The 17905-nt window shown below is 42.0% G+C and overlaps 1 protein-coding gene across 10 annotated transcripts in view; it reads right to left on the reverse strand.

Moving 5' to 3' along the window:
- The window catches only part of ATP11A (ATPase phospholipid transporting 11A), a 139664-nt gene extending 122442 nt beyond the window's left edge, over positions 1–17222 (reverse strand). For all 10 annotated transcript variants that reach the window (XM_076360808.1, XM_076360817.1, XM_076360798.1 and 7 more), the window contains exon 1: positions 16856–17222. In XM_076360808.1, coding sequence (XP_076216923.1) covers positions 16856–16894 — 39 coding nt within the window. In that variant the 5' untranslated portion in view covers positions 16895–17222. The remainder of the gene's footprint in view (positions 1–16855) is intronic.
- Positions 17223–17905: the final 683 nt, after the last annotated feature.

The raw sequence follows: 17905 nt of genomic DNA on the forward strand, positions 1-17905 counted from the left end.
TTCATAAATAATTTAGAATGGCAACTTCATTTCCTTTAGATCAGGACTTCAGCCCATCGAGAACAAGAAATCTTTACTACTCTTATTAAATATTTACTATATGGCTGTGCTGGCATCATCACAAGAAACACTGCATACAAGTGTTATGCATTAGAAAAATACAAAAGCTACATTTAAAACATTTAAAAGATGCTGGCAAGCAAACAATAGCTGGGAAATGCAAATAAAGCTGACAGCCTAACTTTCACTGCTGATTCTTTCCAGGACAAAAAGCAGCCATACAAGACAGCTTAACCCTATGCTTTAAGGTCAACATGCTTTAAGGTCAACATGCTTTAAGGTCAACATGCTTTAAGGTCAACATGCTTTAAGGTCAACATGCTTTAAGGTCAACATGCTTTAAGGTCAACATGCTTTAAGGTCAACCACAATTGCTGGTTTCCGGCAGGACTCAGCACACACTGTAATGTAACGGTTTTTCCAAGTGAGTCTCCAGTAAAAGGCTAACTTGCTGCCACTTGCTCTCTACAAAACTGTTAGAAGACAGTATTAAGTATCACAATCTCCTGCAAACCACATGCCTGTGGTAACGAGCTTCCAGATTTTCAGTTTTGTTTGAAGCAAAGCAGTAGCAACCAGTGCCCTCACAAAAACTTCCCAGCCTAAGCATCAGATCATTATTTAGATAAACAAAAATCTTCCAAAAGATCCTGGACAAGACCAAAATAATGCTGGCTGGGAATGTTTTCAGGTGATTCTCCCAGGTACAAAGCTTGCTTTCTAGTCAGTAGGCCAGACCAAAGTCTCGGGGCCTTCAGTCACAGGATAGCAAGGCACCTGTTTCAAAAGATGCCTTTATTTTCTAACCCCTTTCCTAGCAACAAGCAACCAGGCTGCAACACTGACCACTCTGCAATCCATTTCTCTGAGAGCAGAGGGTGAACACACTAACATTCCCACGTTGTAAAGAATGAAGCAGCCCTTAGCTACCGTAAGCTAATCGCTACTGTGCTCAGCACCAGCTTTCGATCCTCTTTTGCTGCCAGTCTGAATTGCCACTTTCAAATGCATCAGACCCACTAAATTAGGAACTGCACTTCTTCCTAGCACAGCCTGCCAAGACAGCTGTACTGTTTTTCTGTACTAATGACTTGAGAAGGTACTAAAATAAATGATGTCCACCAAGAGAAGGTACTCCCATCATTACTGGAGATGGCTATCATTCTGTTTTTCTTTTTAGTGTAAGAGAGTCATGCAACCTAGTAACCTAATATGGCATAATCATTTGAATCATATACTTCAGCTCAGTTTGAGGGAGATAACAAAAGCACGTTTTGTTGGCTGTAGTTTTCCAAGCACCAAAAGGCAGTTGGATCTCCAAAGGAAGTGAGGGTGAATTTATCCCTCTTGCATAAGGCCTACCACACAACAACAGCTGATTTGGCTCAGCTGGGGATCAGATGACCCAGATCAGACCATTGGGAAGGAGGGAGGCAATTTCTCTGTTAGACTAGAACTCATTTGGAGTTCACTATGACGTTTCCTATAACTTCTGAGAAGGGATGCATGAGAAGGTAGACAAGCTAGGGCGAAGAACCGCAGAGAAACCCTACTGGTGTAAGAATACAGGCTCAAGGAGGATAACTGGGGAACAGTGAATCAGGAGACCTGAGCAGAAAAAGACCTATAAGAAAGGCTTTTCAGGAGAGACAGGAATCATAGTAAGATTAGCTGAGGTGGTACTAAAGGGAAACTGAGGCACTGGAATAGGATGCATCTAGGCTTAAAGACCTGTATATTATTCTGAGATAGTGCACGGAAGAACAGAGCATCCTGAACCACCTTCAGAGGAAGTAAAGCTGGACAAACAGTGTTTTAGCAAGCCACGTGAGGCTGTTAGATACCACCCAGAGCAAGGGTTGTATACTTTCTGATATCTATTATAGCTAGAGCCCAGGCTCAGAATTTAAGCCTTTTCAGGAATGTCTCCAGTGTTTTAAAGGGCTGCTGCAAACAGACTGCACACCCATTAACTGTGCAGGTGAGACCAGATGTTTTAACACATTTGCTAATGAAAATAAATATTATTAGCAAAGAGCAACAGCTCAGTTGTTTTATGTAAATGGATGGAAAGGCTGAGCCCAGTATGGAAGGAGTATCATTAATCCTTCAGAAGTCTTCTTCAAAGAGATGAAGAAAAATCTTCCTCCTGAAGTAGTCTGTCAAAGCTTCCAGATCCTCTTTTAGAACCTGCATCTTAAGAGTGCATCCCACAATTTAAACCACTTAAGCTGGTAGAATGACTTTTAAGTGCAAACTCCAATCAAAAGCAGGAAAGCTGGCCTAATTTGCCAATTTAGTGGTCAAGTTCTAAATAAAAGTTCCAGCAAGCATCAATTGACCGCATAACTAGAGAACCGGAAAGTATTTATAGCTTGCTCTCCCTCAGCCACCAGCTCAGAAACCATAGAAGGACACATTACAACACATGACTTCAAGCATGTGATATCAAGTGCTCAAGCTTCTCTTTCAGCCAAGGACTCCCTCTCTTCTATGGAATAGTCTTTCACCTTCCTTCTCTCTTCGCTATTTTAAAACAGAGATAGAAACCCATTGCATTAACATGCTCCAAACTATTTTAAGAAAACACAGGTCAGGTACACTGAGATCAAGAAGATTTTACTTCCATACTTTCCTTCCAAACAATCAAATAATCTTCACCACCTTTTACTCAACTTAAGGCCTCAGAACCTTTCCAGACCACTTGTCAGCTCTTAACTCAGTAAGAAGTCCTTCAAGAACAGCTTACAGCCCATTATCGTGATCCAATTTTTATGGTAATGGACTTATTTATTCAATGCTGTTTATACACACATCCAGAGTTGATGTTATTTTCTGTCTTCTTTCTCTCGTTCCCACACTCCCCAAACTGAACACACATGTAATTTCAACACCTAAATGCAGCTCCAGAATAACTTCTCAGAGCACATGCACCCACAGTCAGTGCTCCATGGTGACACAACTATCTTGTTATAAAAAGCTGAGACCGGCCAGCTTAAGCCTCAAGGGCACAAGCATTTTCACACTTTTTGTTACTAATTAAAGTCTAGTAGCTTTTCCAGTCTCTCAGGTCACACTAACACATCAGTAGCTTCCAAATTAAGTTATAGGCATATAGCCTCTTTAGGCTCCAGGAGAAGAGTTCCCCATCCACAGCTCCCTACCCACCCAGCTACTCACTACCATCCTCTTTCAAAAAGGTTAGGGCTTCCTCAGATATTATGAATATCTGAATTAAGGAACATGAATCGGTCAAGCTTAACAAATTACTCAGTAGTTTGAAAAAAATCTTTTTTTTTTTTTTTTAATGGAAAAAGGTTTCGGAATAGCCACATGAGCAATTAAAGCCAGTAGGGAGCGATGACAATAACTGGGTATAGGATGACTGCAATAACTTTAACTGGAGCCAGGAGAATTGCTTTAAACTGGTCAGGTCCATAGCTATTAAAACCTGAGCTCCGCCTACAGTAGTTTTTACTGAGCAGATGTACACAGGGAAGTTGCTGTGAACCTCTGTTAGGGCAATCTTAAAGCATGAATGAACAAACACACCAAGCAGTATAATTACTGCTCAGAATAACAACCTGTGGAGTCTGTAGGTAATCACTTTAAGATGTTATGCTTTACCCACAGAGCCTGTTTTAAACTAGGATGTCTTATTACTACCATCTGCTCAGAGATGAAAACCAAGATAGCTGCAAAAGAGGCAAGAGAGTATTTTCTCTTTTAAGTTGACATTAAGCAGAAATCAACAGTTCTTGTTTTAGAATCAGAAAAAGGCAGGTTAGAAGGGATCTCTCCAGATCATCTGGTCACTTTTTATGGAAAGAGTTAAAAAGCATGAAGCATTTTCAGACTAGTCTGACATTAACAAATATTTTGTTGCCTGTTTTAGAAATACCAAGTTCCAATAATTATTTTCAGAATGAATTACTGCCAAATATCCTTAGCGAAACAGATCATGTACACCTTATCTTCATGCAGAGAAAGCCTTGGGTTTTAAGCATTTGACACTGGCCTTCACATTAAACCAAAGAAACCTTCCTTTACGAGTCTCCCACAGTTGCCTGTGAAAGGGGTAAAGGTGCCACAAGCTTTCACAATCTTAACAAAGGATTCCTGTGCTGGCTAGCATCCTTATTTCAATAAAGCATGCTATAAAATACACATGGGAGGAAATGCTAAGCATATAATGGCTGTTCCATTTTCCCTCAAGTCATTATGCTTTGATTGCACTTAGAACTTGGAAGGTTGAGCCACATGACATGTGAGTGTTGCAAGAGTGCACATCACAGGGTTAGTTTGGGGAGGAAAGGCTGGAGTTATTTCCTGGTTGGCTGGTTTGTTTTTAAGTAACATTCCCTCCAGTATGTAGTCCCCCAAACGCTTCTGCTCATTCCATAAACCATAAGGCTTCCTGACATTTATAAAGTGTTAACTCCCACCCCTCTCCCAATTACTCCTTTTCTGATGCCAGATGCTACCCACAAAACAAGCCAGTGTTCCACAGATGTCAACAACTTGTCAAATCAGCCCTGACTCATCAGTCATCACTCTGGGATGTCACTGCATCCCAGTTAGAAGCATTATCTAGAACCCCAGCACTTGGCAGCACTCTCCTTCACAGTGAAACTTGCTACTACTTCACCCATTTCACCTTCAAACCCAGAGCAACAGTTACCTTTTTAGGAATGCACCCACATATACTCATTGCCCAATGGTTTGTCACTCAGAGTGAAGTAAAACAGATGTGTCTATCAACAAGCCAACAGCACATCCAAAATAGAAGGGAAAAGAAAGAGCAAACCTGTCACCACTGCCAGAGTCCCCTCTGACAGCTCTTAAAAGATTATAAGAGCTATATGCTGCTGCATTAGCCTGCTTAACATTTCTGCTTTGGTCTTCTCTACATACTACGAGAAACTGAAGAGAAGTCTAGATCACACCTTTAATCAGTTTAAGGAAGAAGTGACATGATGCAGCTGCCTGCTGCCACCAGCAGTGCCACAAACATGCTTTTCCACTCCTGTGCTGATCTAACCACCCAGCGCCAGGCAGGAAGCTCCCTACGCTCGAGTCAGGGGGCTGTAAAGACCACGTTTCTGCTTTTCCCCTGTGCATCTCCAAGACACAGACACAAATTTGACAGTGAAGAGTGCAGTGGCACTTCTTCCCCTCATCATAATACTCTCCAAAGATCAGCTAAAAGCCACATAACCAAGCAACTGCTATACTGCAGCAAAAAGAAGTCGTTATAAGCAGAATTAAGTGGTCTGACTGGGGGCAGAGGGAGAGGGCAAGAAGAAAAGCCAATACTACAGTCTTACTAGCCTTAAAGGTTTCACAGTATTTGCAGTTGTCTCACTTAATGACTCAACTACAACCATGACTCAACCAAACTTTGTTTGGCTTTTGTCATCATTTTTAACATGCAAAAAAAGCAAATGCATGTGTAAAAGCATTATTATTTTGAGTTTAAAATACCTTATAATTTGTTATATGCAGGAAAATAATAAAGGAATACCCGTATTTTAATTCTACATGCCCAGCAGAAATCTAGCCTCAAGTCATTTTTTTAATATATTTTTTAAAAATCTTATTTTATATATATGCTGACATAAAAGCTCTTTGAACAAGTTACAGCAGATACCATTAACAGAGCAAAAATGCTCAAGGTAACCTTTTCACTTCTTAGGAAGACAATCAGGGGCTTAAGAACCTTCCTTTAAGAAACAAAGATGAGACTTTCAAATTTGAGACCTCCGGGGCTGAAAGAGACGGGAGATGCAAGACTACAGTCCAGATTGCCCTTTATAAACCTGTGTTTATACCTGCCTGTGTTCACTGTGCACTGCTTCACAACAGCATGTGAAGCTTTCCTATTGCTTCTATGTCATTACAGCCATTAAGTATGGAAGTTTAACCTCCTGATGTCAGACAAAAACTTACAGCATCAAGAAGTCAACATATTCATGAATCATGTTCAAGTGATCACACAGTTCAGGGCTGAGAACAGAACTGGTTTCATTTTCCCTTCATCTCTCCCCTCCCAGTGCCAATACACAGGCACCTCCTACCAAATTAGGCCACCTGGTCACCTGACAACTGGAAATAGTAAACAGTCAGTTAACACTGTTTAAGAGATTAACAATACTCCAGCATTCACAGGTGAAGTTATGATAAACCTGTGGGTTAGTTTTGGTTTTCTTTTTTAAATCTTAGAAGGTGAAAGAATTTTGTAGTTGTGCTCAATGACTGTCATTAAACAAAATTCTTATCTCAGCATTAACCCACCCGCCCCCCTTCTCCCCACTATAATATTAAAGACCAGCCATATATTTAAGTGGCTATATATCTGTTGTACAGAGGATATACATTCCTGCAAAGAGCTTAAAGTCAACAAGAAAGAGAGGATTTGTTTAGAACCCCCAGAACTGCTTTAGTTTAAGGTAGTCAGGAATTAGTTGAAAATCTGGTACAAAAGGTAAACATTCTTAAAAATGATACAGTATAAGACATTTTAAAATCTATATATTGGATTTTAAACATTAACTTGACAATGTTTGTAATACTTGAGGTCACCTGAGAAATCTTTGATTTTATTTTTTTTTTAAGCCTAGATGAACAGAAGGTTTTTTTATGAGAGTTAAGTTTTCCAAAGCTCATACTGGTGGTCAGGAGGCTAGAATGTGAAAGATTTAAGATAACTCTTAAGAGCACATTTACTGTTAATGTAATTCCACTGATAAATCAAAGAAAAGGAAACTACATATAATTTACTAGAAAGGAGTTGCAAGTATTTTGTAACACAGAAAACACCAATGAATAACAACAGCATTTCAGTATATTCCATGTTTCCAGAGAAAGTGCTGAGCATTAAACTAAAGAAAAGCACTAACATTAATCAATCAAAATCTGCTTATAGTGTAAGGAGTCTTTTTGACCAAAGCAAAGTGTCCAGCCTGAACTTATTTACATGATATTTCTGCTAACATCAGCATAAAAGTTAATTATTCTTTTAGTTATGACTTGGTCAATAAACTGTTTTGAGCCTACCTTTGCAGTATCCTCCCTCATACATATCATCTTTCACATAATGAAAGAGTCTGTTTCTACATAGGCACATTTTATAGTAAGATTAAATGGCAACCTGTTTTTTTAAGACCTTTCATGGCAGCTAAATTTTAAATAATGTCTTCTCCCTCTGGGTGGGGGTGGGGCAGAGAATCACAGAATAAGCCGGACATCAACTTTCCTAACAACATTTCCTCCACATTTGTAATACTCTACCCAAAACGCATCCAGTGATTGATACATCATTTCTGTTACTCACCAGTAAAGTTTGATACTAGGCCCATCTATACAGCTTAAGTCATAATGATAGCTTAAGAGGTACCAAGATTAAAACATCTGAAGATAGAAGGCATGCAAAGGCCTAGCATCAAGCTAAAGCCATAGGCAAAGACACCAGATGTATTTTAACAGAAGACCACAAATCTCCTTGAAGTCAGCTTTGGGACCCCAGAGCCAAACACTCCACTCATTCAGGAAACGCTGTTTATGCCAGTGTGAGAAATTACAGTTTATTCGACTCCAAGTCACCTCATGACTAAGATGAAATAGACAGACTTCAGCTTTTTCCAGACCACCCTTCTTCAGGTGTATTATCATCCAAAAATAAGATTAGATTGAACTCTCTAAACTAGTGTTCTGCAAGAAACAAAACTAAAGAAACTATGATCATCAGTAAGCTCCCTACAACTGCTAGTAATAAACTTAGGATTGCAAGAGCAATTCCTCAGAGGCAAGTGTCATTCAATTATCTTCTCTGTAGCTTCACAGTGTACTATCCACACTTCACGGAAGTCAGTCAGTTCTATCATTTACAGGATGGATTTGGTAGCCAAACCTTCTCCAAAATACACACAGCCCCCACATTTTCCCCCACATTAATCATGATACTCTTATGCACATCATATATGTTCCAACAACAGTAGTATTTTTCATGGTTTTATTTCGTAATGACCTCCTGACAAGTATAGCAGCTTAACGTTAGCTATCAAATGCCACTGTTGATTCAGATCCACCTCAAGAGAGGCCACTGATATTCATTATGAGTGGCATAAAATAGTTATACAAGCACAGATAGTGGATACTAGTGTATGTACTTCATTATAATAATTTGTGCAACCAACTCATTAATAGTACTTTGAAAAGATGTGAAGAGCTATGTAAAATGCTAAGCATGAACTGCAAGTTGCTAATGCAATTCAGATAATAAGAAATCCATTTCAGTTCATCTACATGTCTACTTCACAATGTAAATTAGAAGCATTAGAGACAAAAAAATACTGGGTAAAGAATTCAATACCTTCCCTCTCCCAAGTTCATCCACACAATTGTCTCCAGACAAGTACTTCATACACAAAGTTTCTTTTTCTGCATATAACTATTTTGATTATTAACATCAGTTTTGCAAAACTTTACTGGCACATCAGCAGATGTGCTTTTCAGAGGACTTCACAACATCCTGTCTTAGTGGCAAAGTACAAGTGCCTAATTGTCCTTAATCCTCTATTTAAAATAGGTTAGATGAAATCCTCTTTTGACTGAGGCAAAGAGATTAGTCAGTGCCACCAGGAAAAAGAAACACTATTCCCCCCTCACCCTGCCCCGTATCTAGATGAGTTTAATGATTAATGAAGGAAACAAATTAACCAGTCTCCTATTTCAAAAAGTGAAATTAGTCTACAGGGAAGAGTAGAATAAATGGAAAAATGTCCCTACGAAGTCTCCAAATTCTTAAGCTTTCATGCTTGTGGTAACTACCACGATAACATAAATAAGAACAAGCATCCCAGAACACAGTTTCACAGTATACCTCAGTAACCAGATAGAAGAGCTAGTATGAAGCTTTTTTTTTTTAAATACCAATACACATCTGGATCCCTGGTAAATCTTGGCATAATTCTTAACATTGCCAGATGAAGTGCACACAATTTCAGGAAGTACATATGCACACATCTGCATGTGAATGCACATGCATGTATGCAGATGGAGGAATAAAGGGGGAAATCGGGGGTAGCAGAAGGAGAAGCAGTGTAGAACACTGTTAAGTAACAAGAAAAAAAAAAACAACCCTACCACACAGGCATTATAGGCTTATGTCCACACCCAGTTTTCTTCCTGTGAATTGTAATTTTATTACCTGAAAGCATTAAACTACCCTTACAACTTCTCCCTATGGAAGAGCTGGCTAATACTCTCATCCCTGTCCTAAGGAAAGATGAATGCACAGAGAAATTAACATCCAGATCCACGAAGCAGCCTGTGGTCTTCTGTGATGTTCCAAACAAACTCCCTAGCCACTGGCTCATCTCATCACTCTCCTAGAAGGCTGCCAGTTTCTTCCTAGAAAGAGTGCAGTTTTAATATAGTATCACAAATACTCAACACTTACAAAATTAAAATCAAAGTTAAACTGAAAAAAAACCAAACCAAAACACTTTTCATGATGACTCAGAGCATGTTTGTGCCACAGGCTTCTCAGAGTCATTACTGAGAGGGAAGAAAAAAAAAAAAAACAAAACTGGTGTCTGTATGATACAGAAAAAGAATCCTTGGTTTGCCTTGTCTACCTGCAGCTGTTGCCATGGCAATTATAGCAGAGAAGATAATAGCATTCCAGTGTCATTCTGCCTCATAGCTTAGGATGAACTTCAACTGAAATGTCCCTTGACAATTGCACAAATAGAAATACTACATTATCCTGTGTAATGGTAGATCAGTAGAATAGGAAGCATTATTCTGGAAAAATATAATCTGACTAAAAGACTTACCTGAGGAGAGGCAGGCTATTTTGCTCAAAAAACCCCCCAGTAAAGTTGAATCCAGTTGCATAACAGGTGCTAAAACATCTGCTCAGTCTGTTCTGTGGCACATTTTCTCCTGGTTTCTTTTCCCTGCCACACCTGCACATGACATGGAGGAGGCATCTTGCCGTCAATCAGGTTGCAGCTCCTCAAAAAACACAACTGTTCTCTAGTCACACTTAAACCTAGTTAGATTAAACAAGTTTATTATCCCCATCTCAACACCACAAACAGTAGCCAGCTATGATATTTGTGGAACATTTTACTTGTCAGCCCAGTTACTGTTTTCTAAGTGTTTCCAGTATAAAAAGCAGACTCATTAGAAAATCCCATTCCACCTTGCCACTTTTCTTGTTTCAATTACTATTGTATGACAGGAGCAAAGAATGAATGAGAAACGGTGATCAGAGATGTTAAGCTATAGATGTGCTATGTTGTACCTTGCCCTCTTCCATTCCCAAAAATGATTTTGAAAAGGCTTCCCGAGTTCAGTATTGATATTCTGTGGTGCTTTAGAAAAGGCATAAAAGCAGAACTATATTTAATAACTTCTTTTTAATATCAAAAACATGCTATCAAAAGACGAGAGGACTGCATAGTTGCTTTTGTCTCAGAAGAGACAAGTATTTTTGACACTAAAAATTGCAAGGTTAAAAGTTCTTGATCTATTTTAAGTCACTGAAATACTTCTACAATTTAGATGCTTCAAAAGCAATGTTTTCTACTATCAGAAAGCATCTGATGAGTGCAGATGAGCAATATTTCGTAGTCAATAGCAACCAGCTTGTAGTATGTACTCTGGCTTCCAGTGAGTGAGCTGTTTTACATACACAATGTCCTATTTTCATTTGTTTATTCTCTAAAGAAAGAGGAAATCATGTTTTTTCTTGTATAAATTAGCTAATTGATGGGGGGGGGGGAGCCCATGCAATTCTCCATGTTTATTGCCCCTCAGCAATAAGTAATTGATGGGGGAAGGAAGAGTGTCTGGGGGTTTTTTTGAGCCCCGGATTATACTGAAACATCTTAAGAGTACATTACAAAACCAGAATGAACACAACAAGAGTCACTACTAGTACACAAGAGCTAGTTTGATTTGCAGAAGTGCCAAAACCTGTCAGCCACACTCAATGTTCAGCAGAATTAACTTCTGAAGCAAGCAAAGCTTTCAAACTTTGCCTTTTTTTAAATGACAGGCTGAAAAGTATGCAGGCAGCACACCATACACTCTTCCCCCCGCACCCACCCCCAGAAAAAAAAGTCACTTAGGAGAATAACAAAGCAATGGTGCTTGGGGAAACAGGAATTCAGAAGCTACTCACACTGTTAAGACACACTGTCACACCTTCCACACCAGAAAGAACTGGACCCACAGTGAAGCAGATATGCGAGATGGGAAGCATCTCAGGTTTCAAGAAAACATTGTGACAAACTGACTTCCACAAGAGACAACAAAAATGCATTACTTAACCAGGTATAGACACAAACACTTCAGAAATGCAAGTTACCAATTGCTGACCTGTGAATACAGGCATAGCCCCTATTGAGAACATCTTTTGTACAATCAGGACAGTTTGCAGACAGAGTTAGTATATAAACACATTTACATGACATTTAAAACAGCTTAAGATTTTGTCAAATTATATCCTTGGAATTAAAAAAACCAACCAAACCACAAACCTTTTGACTTACACTAAGCGACAGCTAGGAAGAAAATGGTGTTTATTTTAAACAGACACCCGGACTAAGAAACATCCAGACAGTACTAGTTTGATACCAGTCTGCAAGGGTGCAGAGAAAGCTGAATGACTATGAGCAAAAGCAAGAACCAGAATGCAAGGGTACCCTCGTATGTACTAACTGAACTTAGATTAAAAATAGTAGGTCATCTGAAATGCTTGATAAATGGACTGTCATTTTAGACACAAATAATTCCAGAGCACCAAGGCTTACAATTTCTCCAACTTTCAGGTCAAAGCAGTTATCAACCTTTGCTGTATCAAAGCTAGATAAATGAAAAAACCCTGAAGCTAAATATTCATTTATTTCTACTAAGACTACATACACACGTAAAATACTTAGGAAATCTAATTAGAAAACAGTTTTAGAATTATACTGCCAACAGAAGCAACAAAATCATCTAAACCGATGACCAGAAGCCACAGGCTGCCATGAAATTTAGTAGAGAACTTGCCAAAACCCCCTAACATAACTTCCTGATTAGGCTAGTCAATCACCTTCTCAAACTATGATTAAAGTTGACCCACTTCTATAGCAGTGAAAAATAAAGCATCCATTTGTAAACTCATTTATTCCAGCCTCCCAAAAAAAGATCTTTCAGAAATATCTGCAGAACTAATAGGCGAGAAGCTTCACAGAGGCCAGAGCTGTAATCCATCACTGTGCCTTCTGGAAGCGAATCTCATCTGCTGCTATACACATTTAGAGATATTTACACAGGCAACAAATACTTAACATCCAGATTTGTAATCCTGAAGTAATAGGAGAACATGAAAGAGGAGAAGCAATAAAGTGGCAGGATCTCTAAATATACTACATAATACAGGCAAAACTGTTCAGTAGTACAGACCTCTGACCCAGTAGTATTTAACCCAAAGCCATCAACCTGGGCAGGAGCATTTACTGATGAGGTCCAGCTGTCTTACAAATACAGAACAGACTGTCACCATAGGCTACAAGATGTTTAGCATCCATTTAGTGTCCAAACATATGCTAAAGAGTGACATTTTTCCAGATTGCCCAGATATATTCAAATCCACAATATTCAGGAATATCCAAATCCACATTCAGCCATAAAAAGCCATCGTGAATATACAAAAGACATATGCACATGTTTTATTAGGGAAAGTAAATGTTCATTTTATGAAAGATAAGATGTCATCAAGACTTGTTTTAAGATTACTAGCCACCTCTTGACTATAAAGAGAGAACTTCATAAGTCCCGAGATCAGCAAGAAACAACCTACCAGAGAAAACTAATGCAACTGAAGTTATATGGGCAAAACACATTGCTTAATAATATCCACACAGTGTCACAAATAATCTAACTCTATAGCAGAAGCTAATCTTGTATGGACATGGTTCTAATTATCATTGCATGTTTGTTCCCTAAATAGTGTACTGCTTAATATTAAGCTAACAAGTTCCTCTCATTACTGAGCACACAGCAAGCTCTGCGTGATGCTTACAGGACAGTACACACTAATTCCGTATTCTCAGGCTGTGAGGCTGCCCTCCCCGGGGTAGCATACATCCTCTGGGGAATGCACAAACAATCCAAGGAGAAGACAGAGAAGCATGTTGTCTGATGCAAAAACAACATCCAGAAAAAGAGGCTGTATTTCAATAAAGTATGTGACAAACAGTATACCCCCCCCAAGGCAATTTTCATACTACCCCCACATAGCTATTATTTCCACTATTTGGGAAAGTAAATTAAACAGTTGTCTATTTATTTATTTATTTATCTTATTGTAGAAGGCTTATTCAGATTCTGTGGTTCCACGTAGTGGAAAAGCTGTATATAAAGATGTTTCTGTTTCATTACTTAGATACCTCTACTATAGCTCATCCAGTTTGAAGCAGTAAAATATACAGAATAATCTCATTAGACACAATTAAGAAAAGTTACATTGCTATATTTCAGCTTGTAGTATTCTAAATGCTTCATGATCCTTCACTGAACTTCATGTCAGCTGCGCTGCAGTGAAACAAACACCTTTTATATAGAAAGTTATTCTTTACCACCAGCACTATAAATTGTGTATGGCTGCAGTAATGGTAAGGGGAAATATAAGCTGAAATAAAAAAAAAAAATTGCAGGATGGATACAAAGAGGCAGAACAACAGAATGTCAAATTAGAAATTTAGTAAGAGAAAGACATCACTGCCTCCGTCCTCCTAAGAGGCCACACAATCTCTTGGTGAAGAAATATGAACTACAATATGACTAGCATGTTGAACATGTACCTTATTCAACCCACATCACTGAACTGTTCCAATGCCTGGAAGATACAGAGACGACACTCAATACAGGCAAAACAGCAGACAAATATTTGAAAATACTAACCAGGAAACTGACTTCAACTTGAACTGACAGCACCCAGTCATCAGTATGCTTCCATAGGGCCTTGGAGATACATGCTATTTTGCATTGCTTCAGGACAGTGACTGCAACCACAGAAAGGGGAATGGGGGGACCTTCACAGTCAGGACAAGAACCCTGGTATTTAACTTATGCCTTTATGTCCTACAACATATAGTACAGGGAAAGAAAATAAGTGATACAGAACTCTTAGAAACCATCCTATTAGAAGTCTCCCTTAGTACAACGCATAGCAACTGTTTGTTATTCCAAGATCATACCATACCACTGGTAAGAGCTTCCAGCTACCTCAACAACATCTCCAGCCTGCATCAGCCAGGGTTCTCAAGATAATCCAGAGACCAGCCTGCTCTGGGAAGGACCTGCAGCTGAACAAGTCCAGGACACAACTTGCAGAACAAAAATTCATAGTTCTAAGAGGACCTCGATCATTGAATAGTTTCTGTGTAGATTTTGACTGAACCCAAGCTCGAGCTTACTTTGATATAAGCCTAAGATGTACCTATCCTCTGACTCTCCTGCAGAAGTGTCACTGCCTTGTCTCCCTCATTAAAAAGCAGCTTGGAAAGAGGCAAGCACATCTACACTTGTGATGCATAGCTGGTGTGTATAGAGCTTGGGTGAAGAACTATGGAGCAATACTGCTGACATGTGCATCTGCTACTCATGTACAGCAGTCAGTTTCAGGCCCAGCATTCAAACTATTAATTTTCATTTTCACTGCTGTAGCTGTACAAAAATAGTTGAACCATGGAGATAAAAAAAACAAAAGGAAAACACACAACACACACAGGCATCAGCTTGCCAGATCTTAACGGCCTTACTGAAATGAAGAACAGAAATTTACTTACAGCAGCTTTTTTCAAAATGATCTTTCCTTGGCTGAAAGGATTCAAAATTAAGAAACTGAAGGAAAGCAAAAGAATAAGAAGCAACAGGTAAAAATATACAAGGCAGCCTGGAACAGCTAGGCAATTATCTAGACAGAGCCTATTGGCATACATACAATACAGAAAGTAGTGTGATCTAGGAAATAGAAACACTTCCTTACATGGGATATAATAATGTTTCATTTAGCTTTTAGACTGCACTCATCAGCAGTGCAGGAGGGTGATGACAGTCCACAACTTAAAAGCTCAAGTGCCTTATTTTCATTTTCAATGCACTGTCTTCTCGCATATATTTCATCTTTTAAAATAACTACTGTAGTTACTCTCAAGCCTGTTTCTTTCATATTTGATGCTTAAGCCTACTTTGAAAGGGAGGTTAGCAACAATGTTATGCAGAAGAGATTTAGAGACCACAGTATGCTCTGTGCACAATGAATGCACCATTTGTACAGGCTCCAGCTGTGAGCCCATAAAAACACACAAAAAAATCTTAACCTGAATCTGACAGTTAGATCACCACTCATAGATCACCACACCCAAGCTGATCCTGCCTGCTTCCAAACAGAGCTCAGCACAGTTCACCTGCGCTTTGCATATCCACAGAGACTACTGCTTCTCTTATAACTCATTATATTTTGAGTATTCTCCTCCTTCCCTCAGGGCCACTTTCTAAGGATCCATATACACATAGCTGCTTTCAGTACTTGCCTCTCCATTCTCTCCTCATTCCACATAATACCCTACTGTAAATGGAAAAAAAAAAAGAATCCACAGTCGTTTTTCACCTCTGCTATTCTTCTTCATTCGTACTTAATACAGGCTGAAGTCTTTCTTGTTTATGTGGAAATTGCTCTCAACGTGCACAAAACGAAGTGTATTTACTTTTGCTTGGTCAGACCATGAAAGTTTCCTCACTTACAGCACTTTCTGCATGGGAGGAAAAACTATATGTATTTGGAAGTCCCAATTATCCCTCCCCATCTTTTTTAAATTTCTTCTACACCCAAAAGCAGAAATTTTCAGTTTCCTGGTATTGGTGGTCCCCGACCCTTGTATTGTATAACCCCACACTTACTGGCATTCCACCAGTTTACTAAAATCATTATCCTGAACATTTATTAGGAGTTCAATGAAACCGGATTTGCACTCCCTGACACACCTCAAGCTACATTTGGAACCACTCTAATGCACTGATTTGCTTTTTCAGATGGTACGGGTGGGGGAAAACATGCTGACCGACAAGCAAGATCAACTCTCTTTCCCCAAAGTACACCAAGTTTAGTGCATTTGAATCTTACCACTCACATCTACAAAAGCTTGGGATTATTCCGACCATTTGTCGGTGTATTTAAATTGGACAATTCCACAAAACGCAGCTTGACTGAAACAGTGTAACAAGGAGAAAGAAAAAAAAAAAAACCACTAGAGGTTTTATCTGCCCTGATAACTACGTATCTCAGCACACTATAAATTACAGCGCTTTGAACTTAGGTCAACCCGTTCTGGTTTAGCGAAGGACAGCCCCGCAGCCAGCTACCCGGGGAGAGGGCTGCAGGGAACCCATTAGCAACCGCTGCATCCTCCGTTTATAGAGGAAATCACGTGCAGCGGCCCCCAGGGCTCCCCTGGCCGCTGTGCGAGCCACGGGACCGCCAAACTCCTGACCGAACCCTTTCTTGCAAGCCCGGGGCCACAGCGCGATGCAGCTACCCCGCAGAGATTCGCACGACTCCCCATTGTTCCTCGCAGCTTCCCCTCCGCCTCACCGGGCGGCGGGGGCTCTCCCATCCGTTGGGGTACGAGCTGCACTTTGAGGGAAAGCCCCGCGGAGGGCTTCCTCAGAAGCGGCTCCCGAGCTCTGGGGCTGGCGGGGCCCCGCCGGGACGGGCCCAGCCGGCGGTACTCACGTATCGGCTCACGAGGGTCCGGAGGAGGCTGCAATCCATGGCGGGCGGGCGGCCGCCGCTGCCCGGACGCTCAGGACCGCGCCGCCGGGTGCTCGCCGGTGCCGCCGGGCTCCCTGGCTCGCCTCACTTTCCACATGCAGGGAACCGCGCTCGCCCCGCCAGACCGCTGTTACCCCGGCCCGGCGCTCGCCGCCGTCCCCGGCTATGCCATGTGCTCGCCGCCGCCGCTGCGGCGCGGCGCCCCGCGGCCCCTCATGACCCCCGGCGTCGCCGCCGCCACAACACTTTCGCGGAGGGGAGGCGGAGAGGAAAACCGCCGCCAACCGCTGCCGAGTCGGCCGGCTCCCCTGAAGCGCTCGCCTGGCTCCCGGCGCTGCGCTGCTCTGCCCGCCCCTGGCGGGCCGCCCAGGGCTTTATCTGGCGGGGGGGGGGGGGGGGGGGGGCCGCCCCCGCGCCGCTCCCCCTCACGCGCACGGACCCGCCCGGTACCGGCCCGGCCCCAGTCCGGCTCGCGCCGCTCCCGCTTTGATCTCGTCGGGCGGCCCCGGCAGCGCACGTCACGCGGGGCGGGCATGCGCGCGCCGGCACCCCCTCCCCCTCCTCTTCCACACACGGGCGTCGCGCGCGGCTCCTGGAGCGGTGCGTTTTGGTGCGCGCCGCCGCTAACGGCGGTTAACGGCTCCCCGGCTGGGGGGTCGCCCGCGCCGGTGGCTGGCCTGGGGGCGAGCGGAGGGGGGGCACCTCGAGAGGAGGAAAGCATTTAAAAACCTCCTTCCCGCCTCCAGCTGCCCCCGGTGCTCCCCCCCAGCCCCGCTGGGTGCCGCGAGTCGCGGCGGAGCGGGAGGCGGGGTGGGAGAAGCGAGGCGGGCGCCCCACGCGAGGGGACGGTGAGGAGGCAGAGAGCAACAGGGGGCGGCCGCCGCGTCCTTCCGGGGAGCTCCGGGGCGGAGGCGGTGGCGGCCCGCCGGCGCCGAGCCAGCCGCGGGACCCGGGCACCGCCGGGGCGGGAGGCGCCCTCCCGTCGGTGCCCCGGGTGAGGGGACGCTCGCT

Source organism: Aptenodytes patagonicus, chromosome 1 (assembly GCF_965638725.1).
Source record: "Aptenodytes patagonicus chromosome 1, bAptPat1.pri.cur, whole genome shotgun sequence".
Taxonomy (NCBI): domain Eukaryota; kingdom Metazoa; phylum Chordata; class Aves; order Sphenisciformes; family Spheniscidae; genus Aptenodytes; species Aptenodytes patagonicus.